The sequence below is a fragment of the Pipistrellus hanaki genome (genome assembly GCF_964339955.1).
Source record: "Pipistrellus hanaki genome assembly, chromosome: 10".
Lineage (NCBI taxonomy): Eukaryota > Metazoa > Chordata > Mammalia > Chiroptera > Vespertilionidae > Pipistrellus > Pipistrellus hanaki.
In genome coordinates this window covers 51,672,610-51,684,894 of record NC_140512.1, presented here as the reverse complement: position 1 = coordinate 51,684,894, position 12,285 = coordinate 51,672,610, and the positions used below count along the sequence as shown (strand labels likewise).

Genomic DNA, 12,285 nt, shown 5'->3' with positions numbered 1-12,285 from the left:
TGACTTTGAACTCAGAAATTGTGAGATTCTGAACATTTATCAGCTCTGCTTCCTTTTATGCCCACAGGCTATCTAGTTGAACTTCTCTATGCCTTATTCTATGCTTTTTGTTGTTGTTAATCTTCACCTGAGGATATTTTTTCCATTGCTTTTCAGAGAGAGTGGAAAGGGGAGAGAGAGAAACATCATTGAGAGAGGCACATTGTCTGGTTGCTTGCCATACACTCCCCAATCCAGGGTGGGGAGTGAACCTGCAAACCCAGGTACGTGTTCTTGACAGGGAATCCAAATTGAGACCCTTCAGTGCCCGGGGCCAATGCTCTAACCGCCAGAACACCGTCCAGGGTTCAGTACTCTTGTATCTACCACTTGGAAAGTTATCAGAGATGCTGTAAAGAATTATACAGGCTATCTTCCACATCTACAGCACGTTAAGGTTCTTTGCAAAGAAGTATAGGGTATATAAACTTGATATGTGGGCATATTTTAAATAGGATATTGAAGTCTTATTTTAATACATTAAATTAATATGGACATCATGTTAAGTTTAGTATCATTTTTTTTCTTTTCTATTACACTTTCTGAACATTTTTTAACTCTGCACAGTAGGAAACTTGACTTAATTTAGGCAAATGGGGTTATTAGTATTTTTTCCTTCTAATAGAATTTTTCCAACATACATAAGAATAAATAAAATGGTTTAATGAGACCTCAAGCTTTATAGATCATCAACATTCTATTAACATGTTTTAAAGAACCATAAATTACACTAATGAACACAAATTGTGCTCATTATTGAAGTGAAATCTTAAGAAAAATAGGATTAAAATGAGTTCGTGCTATTGAATATCCCAGAAAAAATATTTTAGAGAAAGAGAATATTATAATTTAGTATTTTTATCCTTACCTGAGGACATGTTTATTGATTTGAGAGAGAGAAATATTGATGTGAGAGAAACATCAATCGATTGCCTCTCATACACACCCCAACAGGGAACTGAACCTGAATACTTTTGGTATATGGGGTGATACTCCAACCAACTGATTCACCTGGCCAGGGTCATAATTTCACTTTTTAGTTCCTAAGTGCTTATTAAAAGTTTAAAGATAGGCATAACAGCATTAATTGTCTTTAATATGATTAAAATTGTCTTTAATATGATTCTCAATTTAAATTAAAAGTTTACTTTTACTATGCATTTCACTATACCTCAACATTAAGGTACCATAGAATTATGAGTATGTTGGAAAATATAAAGAAAATTCAAATTAGTATTATCACCATAATTTGCTGTTAATGGGTACATGAGGGTTGGAAAGAACAATGTTTGAGGCTTGAATCTTTCTTTGCTTTATGTTCATTGTCTGAGAAGATGCTCATGTGTGAATTATTGAAGAACTTAACTTCAGTTTTCTATTGTTGCATAATAAGCCGCCCCAAGTGTAGTGGCGTGGAGAACTTTTATTAGCTAACCATTGTGGTAGCCAGCAATTCTATAATCTGAGCTGGGGCAGCTGGGTGGATCTTCTGCTGGTCTTGCCTCTTGCAGCTGGCAGTTTGAATAGAGTCTGGGCCCAGCTGGGATGCTGGAATGGCTGGATTTTCCCTCTGTATTTAATCTCAGGAGCCTCTCCATGTGACCTCTCCTTCCCCACGGGACCTGTCCACAAATTCTCTCCAACAGAGTAGCTGGCATTCTTACATTGCACCGCAGGCAGGGCTCCAAGACACCACAGGGGAAGCTGCCAGGCCTTCTCATCCTTAGGCTTGGAACTGGCCTGCTTCTGCCATGTCCTGTGGTTAGGTCAAGGCATAAGTCTAGCCCAGATATGTGAGGCAGGAAGCTCACAGAAGCACAAGTAACTGAAGGCTGTGTAAGACTAGCACAGCCTTCACACCTTGAAGGGAGTACATTTAGAATACTGCTGGAAACAAGTGTATGTGGAAATTATAATATTCAAGTGATTTATTGTGATGCTGATGAAAGAACTGCATAAGTTTTATTTCTAAAGATAAACATGGAGTTATGCTGTAATTAGGCTTTAGGTTATGAAATGTAAAAAGCTGACTACTGATTAGAATATTCATCTTGCTTTAGTGAAAATATTATGTTCTGCCCAGCTGGTGTAGCTCAGTGGTTGAGTGATGAACTAGGAGGTCACGGTTCAATTTGAGGTCAGAGCACATGCCTGGGTTGCAGGATTGATCCCCACTAGGGGGCAATAGTGCAGAAGGCAGCCAATTAATGACACTCATCTTAGATGTTTTTATCTCTCTTTCCCTCTTCCTTCCTCTCTCTGAAATCAATAAAAACATATTTAAATTAAACATATATATATTAGCTTCTGAGATTTCTTTGTGGGCTGTGTGTATATGTGTTTAGGGAAGCAAATGATGGAAATGGGAGGTGGGGCAGACAAGAGTGACGTATTGATTTTAAGAGATTTGGGATAGTATGCAGAATGAAAACTTACCAATTCACCTTTTCCTGTAGAGGTCTTTAAGACATTGAGTGTCTTTTAACCATTTTAGAGCCATAACCAGATTGAGAAGATCGTGGGTTTGGAGCAGCTAAGATCCCTGAAGATTGTGGACCTATCCTACAATCAGATCAAGAGCCTCCAAGGCTTAGAGAATCACGACTTCCTGGAAGTGATCAACCTAGAGGACAATAAGGTAAAGTGGTGATTCCCACATGTTGGCTTCCATGTCAACGTTAAGAAGACACAGTAGGACCCGTTATTGGTTGCTCAAGGGCTGTCACCTTAAATGCCACCTCAGAAATGTCATTCTAGAAAACCTCCTGGAACAGTAATTGAGGGAGGACTTGAAATCCTATATAATAAAGAGCTAATATGCAAATTGACCATCACTACAACACACAATATGGCTGCCTCCACGTGGTCAAAGATGGCCATCCCCATGTGGACACATGATGGCCACCACAACATAGCCAGCAGGGGAGGGCAGTTGTGGGTGACCAGGCCTGGAGGGGAGGGCAGTTGTGGGTGACCAGGCCTGCAGAAGAGGGCAGTTGCAGGTAACCAGGTCGGCAGGGGAGGGCAGTTAGGGATGACCAGGTCAGCAGGGGAGGGCAGTCAGGGGAAATTGGGCCAGCAGGAGAGCAGTTAGGCATTAATCAGGCAAAAACAATTAGGGGCAATTAGGCAGGCAGGCCGGCAGGCAGGCAGGCAGGCAGGCAAGTGTTTGGGAGTCAGCATTCCTGGATTGTGAGAGGGCAGTCGAAAATCCCTTAAGGGATCAAAGATTAGAGAGAGTACAGGCTGGGCTGAGGGACAACCCCTCCCCCCATGCATAAATTTCATGAACCAAGCCTCTAGTCAATAAGTAAATACTTACAATTCTTAATTTTTGAAAACTTGATGATCCTTATTACATGGTTTTAAAGGTCAGCTACAACCAAGTGCACATGACCTTCTGAAGTATATGTGTCCGCGTGAAAGTTTGTGTAGAAGGATGGAATTAGGACTGCCTGAAAGCCAGCGCCAGAAAACTAGACAGAAGAGTAGCCTCAGGCTGGTGCGGCCCATGCCTGCCCTTGAAAGAAAAGGGGATGAACTCTTACATCCCTTGGTATAACAGTGTATGCTCCCTAGCTGTGTGAATTGGAGATTGAACTTATTCAAATTTCTGTATCTGGCTTAATGTGCACATTGTATCACAAATTATACAAGTTGACTTTTACTCTTTTCTTTTAAATCCACACCTAAGGATGTTTTCTTAAAAAATTGATGAGAGAGAGAGAGAGAGAGAGAGAGAGAGAGAGAGAGAGAGAGAGAGAGAGAGAAACATTGATCAGTTGCCTCCAGTGCACTCCCCTACAACCTTTTGGTATACAGGACAATGCTCCAACCAAACAAGCCAACAGCCAAGGCAATTTTTATTCTTAATTATACTTTACTTTTAATAAATCACTTGTACTTATGATCATGGTATATTAAGTTGGTACCTATAGCGGATTTCTTATGCAGTAAAATCTACATTATGATTTTATTAACATTGTGTACTTTCATCACACGTTTGGAAAAGATTTCATAAGGAAGTTGAATCTTTATTCTTGAAAATGAAAGTTTGGCTGACCCTGACGGAGACATTGGTCCTACCTGGGTTGAGATGTGAGGCTGTGGAGACCTGTCTCTGTTCAGCTGTGATGGTGCTCATCTGTGTTGATGACTTTCTCTAATGGACTTCCATCTCTGTTAGGTTTTTTAAAATTGTTTTATTTATTGCTTGTTTTGAGAGAGAGAGATTTGTTGTTCCACTCATTTATGCATTGATCATCCCGAAACCTTGTCATATCGGGATGATTCTCTAATCAACTTTGCTACCTGGCCAGGGCATCTGTTAGGTTTTTAAAAATTAAGAAAAGTCAGTCTTTAGGTCTGGGAAAAAGTAGATATTTAATTACAGACAGGACTGCATCCTCACTTTCACTTCATTTGTACGTTAAATTGTTTTGTCAATTTCTAAAGTTAATTCTAATGGACAATTTTTGGTCATTGTTTTGTGTGTCTTATGAAGCCAGCATCATCTCTCTTTCCTATGGTTTTAGTATCTTTTTCATGAGATTGCCATTAGCATGATTGTCACGTATATACAGGGAATGTTGGAAAGATGGAATGCACTCATTTAATTCCAACTCAGTGTATTTCAGGATTCAGGAAAAGCAGCAATGGTAATACTAATAATAACAATTATAGTCATAAAATAACTGTGATATTCATTGACTATAGCACAAGGAACTATTCTAAGCACTTTACATGTATTTCACTTAATCCTTATTATATAACCCTATTATTATTGCTACTGGGATGTAGAGAGGTTAAGTAACTTGTCTAAGCTGTTTACCTAGCAAATAGCAGAGCCAGGATGTAAATATACATTGGTAGCCTCTAGAGTCAGCGTTCTTAACCCTGCAGGGTAATACAGTAAATGAAATACTAAAGGCCCTCTTTCAGAAAGGTGTATGGTGTACATGTCCGAGGAGAGTGTTTTCTGATAAAATATGTGTGTGCAACTATAAATTTTTAAGTAACCACAATAAAGAGGTAAAAAGAAACAGGTGAAATTAGTTTTAATAATGTATCTTATTTAGCTCAAAATATTATAATTTCAACATGTAATCTATGTAAAAAATTATATTCTGTTGCTTCACAGTGAGATTTTTCACATCCGGTGTGTGTGTTTTACACACAGGACATTTAGATTCAGCCTAGCTATATTCCAAGGGCCACTTGTGGTTAGTAACCACTGAACTGTGCAGTGCTGACCTCACAAATCATATATCGTTCTCTTCCATTTCAAGAGACTATCCAAATTACATTTGAAAGAGTTTAAAGGAAAAAGCGAGTGAAGGAAGGAGTTCATAAGTTTCAAATATTAAAGAGACTCCCTTTAAAAAAAAAAAAAAAAAAAAAAAGTGGCCACATTTCCCAATGGTGGGGATCCTTTGGCAATGATTGGGTTCGTAACAATAACATAATTCCCTGGCTCCCCAATGGGCAGGCTGAGGAGCTACCCACAGTATTTTGAAATATTCTTTGAGCCATCCAAAGATTTCCTCAGAGATTTCACCAGTACTACTGAGAATGCTGTGTATCAGGGGTGGAAAATTTTTCATTTAGAAGAAACATAACATAGCTGTTGCATCTCATGTGATCATTTTGATGTTAGGAACATTGTTTTATCGGCAACACTTTCACTGGTATTATTCACTTGGCTTTAGCTGTTGAAACACTGCTGTACCTCCCATGATCTTGTAAACATCTAAGTTCCTTTGCAAATGTTTATCATCAGCTGCTGATTTGGGGGCCTTAATTACTCTTTACACATAGTCCTTCTAGTAGATTTGATCTCATTTCTAGCATTTGCAACTCATTCCCCAAATGTTAACTCTATTGTAACCTCAGTCCTTTCTTCTAGAAGCAAAATATTGGTCTGGGAGTTACTTAGGGAATACCATTTTGCTTTTCTGAGACTTAGTATCATTATACCACAAATATGTATTTCCATCTATCTGTCTGTCTGTCCATCCATCCATCCATCCATCACAGCACCTTAGGTCTGGATGGTAAGGCATGGTGAGCATGGCCAGAAGGAAAAGGCAAAAAATGAGTCATGTAAACTGCGCTCCCTACGAAGCCCAGGCTGACAGGCCTCTGGAGCGTGGGGAGCAGCTAACAGGCAGAGGAGGCTCGAGAAGAGGGCCAGACTAGAATGGGGGCCAGCTCTGCTGGTGTGACATTCTTGCAGAAGATGGCTGACGTTCCTTTAAGAGTATAATCTTTTTGGCAATGTTCACTGTAGGTTATTTGGGGTGCTGGGTCCCCACTTCATCTATAATCATCAGAGATACACAGAGCCATGAGTCTTGACATTTGAGGAGAGAAGACATGGTGGTGTCTGCTGTGGGGGTAGGTCTGCAGGAGAGGGGGGCTCAGGCAGGGCAGCCAGGACCTGCACACATGGCTAACTCAGCAGCCAGGCTGGAAGCCAGGCTACTCCACACTGCTCCCTTCTGCCCTTACCAGCCTCATCCTACCTTTGAAAGGACTGGAAAGGAAGCTGGCTTCCTCTCATTGGACTTTCAAAAGACCAGTGATTCCAGCTGGCATCTTAGTGTGCATAGTCCATGATCATTCTTTTGTGCTGTTTGTAACATTTGAAGACCTTTCTAGGTCAATCACCATAGATGTCAACATCTTCTGGATTGGGTGCATAGATTCCTATTGCGTGACTGTACTGTGGCCCATTTAATCACATGATGGTGGAGCTTTCAGAATTTAGAATATTTTAACTTTTACTAAAAACATTAGACAGAGCATTCTTGTATTTAATGTTTGCCTGTCTGATGATTTCGTCAGGATAAAACTCTTGAAGTGGGATAATGGTGTCATAGCTTATGCATTTTTAACACAGATTGCCCTTTAGAAAGAATGTGCCAATTTCCACTGTCACCAGCAGTGCTGTGAGTGCCTGTGGCCGGGACTTGGTGAGACATGGTGACATTTGCCTTAGGGCCAACCAGGAAGTGATATTGACAAGGAAGTCAATCCATGGTATGAAAGTTATGACTGAACCAATAGGAACCAAGTTTACTTTTCTACCACCTGAATAATGCAGTACAAAATATTGATTCTTATATCTTGTAGAGGACCCAAATGGTAGTCCAAGGGGTAAGCTAGTCATCATGTGGAAAAAGCTGTGCCTTAGCCTAACATTGCTCTAAACAGATCAATGTGGGCAGGTTATATATTGTATCTTGGAAAGTGGCATCTTTCGAACATGGCACAAGTGTTTTCACCCTGATTTAGCTTTGGGAATAGTTTACATTTTGCTGTGTTTTGTGGTTGGATAACTCAGGAATTCTTAGGATTCTGCTATTGGGGGGCTTTTACAAGGCCTGCAGAAATGAGTTGGGTGGGGAGAAATATAAATGAAAAGTGCTTATTAATTTTTTGCACAAGTTCAGTATCTATATCCTATATAATAAAAGGCTAATATGCAAATTGTCCCCTCGGGAGTTCAACCACTTACTATGATGTGTACTGACCGCCAGGAGGTGACACAGAACAAAGGAAGGCCCTGGTCAGTCCTGATCGCTGGCCAGGCCCAGGGACCCTACTTGTGCACAAATTTTGTGACTGGGCCTCTAGTTTGAAATAAATGGTAATTATGCTAATTACAGAAAATTTAAGGAAAAGTGTTTGTCTTTAGCTTAGTGGGAAATTCAGGCATGCTGCAACCCAACCTCTATTCTTGGTCAAATTAAGGACACCTTTTCCCCCTTACTTTTAAAAGTTATGAAACTTACATAGAAGAGAGTATAAAACATAACTGTATATTTGACAAAAACATTAAGGTAAACACCTGTGTAACACCCATGTTGAGAACTATGTCATACAATTTTTGTTTTTATCTTTCTTTAAAATAATGGTCTCTTATTTAAAAACTAGAGGCCCGGTGCATGAAATTTGTGCATGGGGGGAGGGGGGGGTTGTCCCTCAACTCAGCCTGCACCCTCTCCCATATGGAAGCCCCTCAAGGAATGTCCGTATCACAATCCAGGACTGCTGGCTCCTGCCTGATTGCCCCTAACCACTCCCCTGCTGGCCTGATTGACACCTACCTGCTCCCCTCCTGGCCCGATCACCCCCAACAGCCCTCCCCTGCAGGCCTGGTCCCCCCCCAACTGCCCTCCCCTGCCCGCCATCTTGTGACAACATGGGGGTGGCCATGTTGTGATGACATGGGGGAGGCCATCTTGTGTTGATGTGGGGGCAGCCATCATGTGATGCTAGAGTGTAAGGGTCAATTTGCATATTACCTTCTTATTATATAGGATTATAGAGCTCCCTGGCCAGCATAGTTCAGTGATTGAGCGTCAACCTAAGAACCAGGAAGTCACAGTGTGATTCCTGGTCAGGGCACGTGCTGGGTTGCAGGCTCCATCCCTAGTAGGGGGCCTTCAGGTGGTGGCCCATTAATAATTCTCTCTCATCATTGATGTTTCTTTCTCTTCCTCTCCCTTCCTCTTTAAAATCAATAAAAAAAATGTATTTTTAAGAAATGATAAGAACTACACATGCTGTAAGAAGACTTCGCCGGGCAGTGAGCCGGGGCAGAGAAGCCATGCTAAGGGGCAGAGTGGGAACTGGAGGCTCAGGAAGCCGATGGTGGGGGAGAACAGGTAGCCTCCACATGCATTTGTCATGCCATTTCTCTGATTCCATGTGCCATCTCACATCTGCCTTTAAATAAGCATGAGGAGCACCTTACTGTTCTCAAGCCAACAGGTTCTGTGAAACTTGGTGAAATTCTTGTGAAAGGGCTGGATATTTGACAGAGCAATTTTTAAAATAAGCTGTATTTAAAGGATCCATGATATCCCCTTATATATTATCCTTTCTATTGGTTTGTTTTTTTTGTTTGTTTGTTTTTTTGTGTTTTTTTTTTTGTGCAGTCAGTCCATTGATACTGTTATGTCTCTTTGCTGAAACAGATTTCTGAGCTGGGTGAAATAGAATACATTGAAAATCTACCTCTCCTTCGAATTCTCAATCTTTTGAAAAATCCAATTCAGGTAAGAGATCATTTACGTCAGGGCAGGGGGTGAGGGCTTCCTTGGAGCTCTTCTTCAAGAAGTACTTTCGATAAAGAACATTAGGATGTGAGTGCAGTGTGTTTTTCTTCATTCTCAATCTCTTCGGAGGCAATCAGGAGAGTTAAGCAATCAGAAGGGTCAGGCACCTTGAGCACCTCTGTCAGGGGAAGTGAAGCCTGAACAGGTCACTCTGTGTGTTCCCTGTGAGTCATCCAGGAAGTGGCCAAGACCCTGGGCGGGAGCTGCTGAGATGAGGGATCAGTGTCTTCTTGCATTAGAAGATGCATGGTGCTGGGGTGTGGACAGAATGTGGGTCCTGTTTTGTAACATGGGAAAGAGAATCTAAGATTAAATACCTAGAGTAACTGTCTGCATATGGCTGGGAAGCAGGTGTTGTTGTAAAATGATTAAAGCAAAAAGTGTATTTCCCATGGATTCTTAACATCCGGGAATCTGAGACCCACGACTGCTTTGCAGGCTCTGGCTTCACCGAGGAATCCTTTTGCCTGGCCCTGGCCCTCCCTCTTTGTGTCTTTGTCCTCATCCCCTCTTCTACCTATACCTTTCGCTTACCTTTCCATAGACTTTTGACTTTGTATGTAGCTCTGAGTACCGTTGTTTTTGTGATCAGTGTCGCTAGAATGGCAAAAAATAATTTTTAAGTGAAAAATAAAATTTAAAAGTAAAAGCAATGCTTGGTATAGAAATGGTGACAGGCACTAAAAGCAGCTCTAGAAAGAAAGCGTTGGAGCTTACAACAGCCATCACCCCCAGCTGCAGCTCCGTAAGGAGTGTCTGTTCATGTAACATACATTCTCATCTGTAAGATGCATCAATCACTAACATCTTTCCCTTCAAAGAGGCGTAGCTTCAGGATACAAAACATGTTGATTGCATTTTTAAAAGGCAGATAATCCTAAAATAGCCAATGGTAGGGAGTTATAAAGAATTCATTCCATAAATAAATATCATTTTATTGTGAAATAAATTCATAATACATGATACAAAAATAAAACAAAGTCATAAATAAATAACAAAGTAATAATAAATGTTTCATTATTTGTAGTACTAAAACTTTTTGGAGTTAGAACAGCATTTTCACATAGGGTGCTGCAAGAATTTCTAGAACATGCAATTCCTGACTATTTAGTCAGGAGCACTGACCTCTTTTCCCTTAGATTGTCAAATACAAAAAAAAAAAAAAAAATTACAAAAACCTGGTCAGTGTGGCTCAGGGGTTGAGCATCAACCTACCAACCAGGAGGTCATGGGCATGTGATTCTATCTCTCTCTCCCCCCCCACTTCCTTTCTGAAATCAATAAAGAAATTTAAAAAGTGAAAACAGCCAAAGCAGCAATAGCTGTCTGATATGCATGCCTTGTCTTGAACCATAAATATGTAGGTCATAGAGTTGCATCTTATTGGTCATGTCACATAGTAAGGTTGCATCTGATTGGTTAATTCTTGGTACCAGCAATCCTTATGTACACATATGTAAAAAGTTACTTTTTAAAAAATATATTTTTATTAATATTAGAGAGGATAGGAGAGGGAGAGAGAGAATGAAATATCAATGATGAGAGAGAATCATTGATCAGCTGCCTCCTACATGCCCCATATCAGGTACTGAGCCTGCAACCTGAGCATGTGCCCTGACTAGGAATCGAACCGTGATCTCCTGGTTCATAGGTCAACACTCAACCACTGAGCCATGCCAGCTGGGCAAAAGTCACCTTTTTAAAAAAAATCACTTTGGGAGCAAAAATGGTAGGTAAATACTGTTATTATTTTTGTAAATCAAACAAAATTATCTATTTTTTTGTCATATCAGCAAAAAATATGTTGTATTTCTTGGTGTGCTACAGAATTTTAGTAATTACCTTATGTGTGCCAGGGGATGGAAAAAGTTGAAAATGGCTGCATTAGAAGATAGGCTTCATGTTGCTGGCCATGGATCCTTAGACAGAATGCTTCGCCTCTGAGGCTCAGTTGGTTTGCTCTTTAGAAATGAAGATGCTCACACCTGAACCGCTTACCTCACAGGGAGACTAACAAGGTCACAACTTTGAAGAGCTTTATAAGTTGCAAGGGACAGTGTGCATTTGAGTTGTTAATTTAATGGGGCTGGTAAGTGTGAAAATGTAGAGAACAATTCTGTGTGTGTGTGTGTGTATGTGTGTGTGTGTGTGAGAGAGAGAGAGAGAGAGAGAGAGAGAGAGAGAAAGAGAGAGAGAGGGAGGATAGCAGGTGATATGCCAATGTTCATGAAAGTAGAATGCTGGTGCTTGTTAATTTGGAAAACAAAGGCAATTCAATAGTCCTCTTGATATTTCAAATAGGAACACTGTGAATATTGGTTCTTCATCATTTTTATGCTACTACGATTAACAGAATTAGATCAGAAGAATATTAAAGTGGAAGAAAAGGTATGTAATCATATCATTTTACATGTTTCTCAGTTAATAAGCTTAAAAGCTTATACTGCCTGCTGCAGGACCAATAAAATCAATAAATGATACCCATAATTAATTTACAACATGTGAATTAATGGCTTGTTCAAGGAGTGCTTCCTTGTCCTAGGATCAGTCTGTTTAACCCTCTTCAAAGCTGAACATCAACCCCAATTCAACAGCAGCATTGCATTTCTATAGGCCAACAGCATTCGGGCAGATTATTAATTTAGATAATTATCCTATTTAGAGGTTGTGTCATTCTATGTGCTACTCTAAAATAGCTTTACTAATCATGAAATGTATTTTATTGTCATTCCACCATATACTCAAAAGGTACACAAGTGAATTACTACTCCGCTATTTTAAATCCTTAATTCTGTTTTTTAAGATAACTAGTGGCCCGGTGCACAAAATTCATGCATTGGGGAGGGGAGTCCCTCAGTCTGGCCTGTGTCCTCTCGCAGTCCAAGACCCCTGGGGGGATGTCTGCCTGGCCTAAGACAGCATTCAGACTTCCCTCTCACAGTCTGGGACTCCTCACTCCTTACCACCCACCTGCTCCCTGCTCCTTACCACTCAGTTCACTGCTCCTTCCTTAGTGCTGCCACGGAGGCAGGAGAGGATCCTGCCACTGCAGCTGCACTCACCAACTGTGAGCCCAGCTTCTGGCTGAATGGCACTCCCCCTATGGGAGCACACTGACCAC

The 12,285-nt window shown here is 40.7% G+C and overlaps 1 protein-coding gene across 1 annotated transcript in view; it reads left to right on the top strand.

Annotated features, from left to right (window-relative positions):
• Positions 1 to 12,285, top strand: part of LOC311628947 (leucine-rich repeat and guanylate kinase domain-containing protein-like) — a 90,104-nt gene that overhangs the window by 25,529 nt on the left and 52,290 nt on the right. Inside the window, exons 7-9 of the mRNA XM_084896575.1 lie at positions 2,534 to 2,677; positions 9,024 to 9,104; positions 11,466 to 11,552. Coding sequence (XP_084752701.1) covers positions 2,534 to 2,677; positions 9,024 to 9,104; positions 11,466 to 11,552 — 312 coding nt within the window. The remainder of the gene's footprint in view (positions 1 to 2,533; positions 2,678 to 9,023; positions 9,105 to 11,465; positions 11,553 to 12,285) is intronic.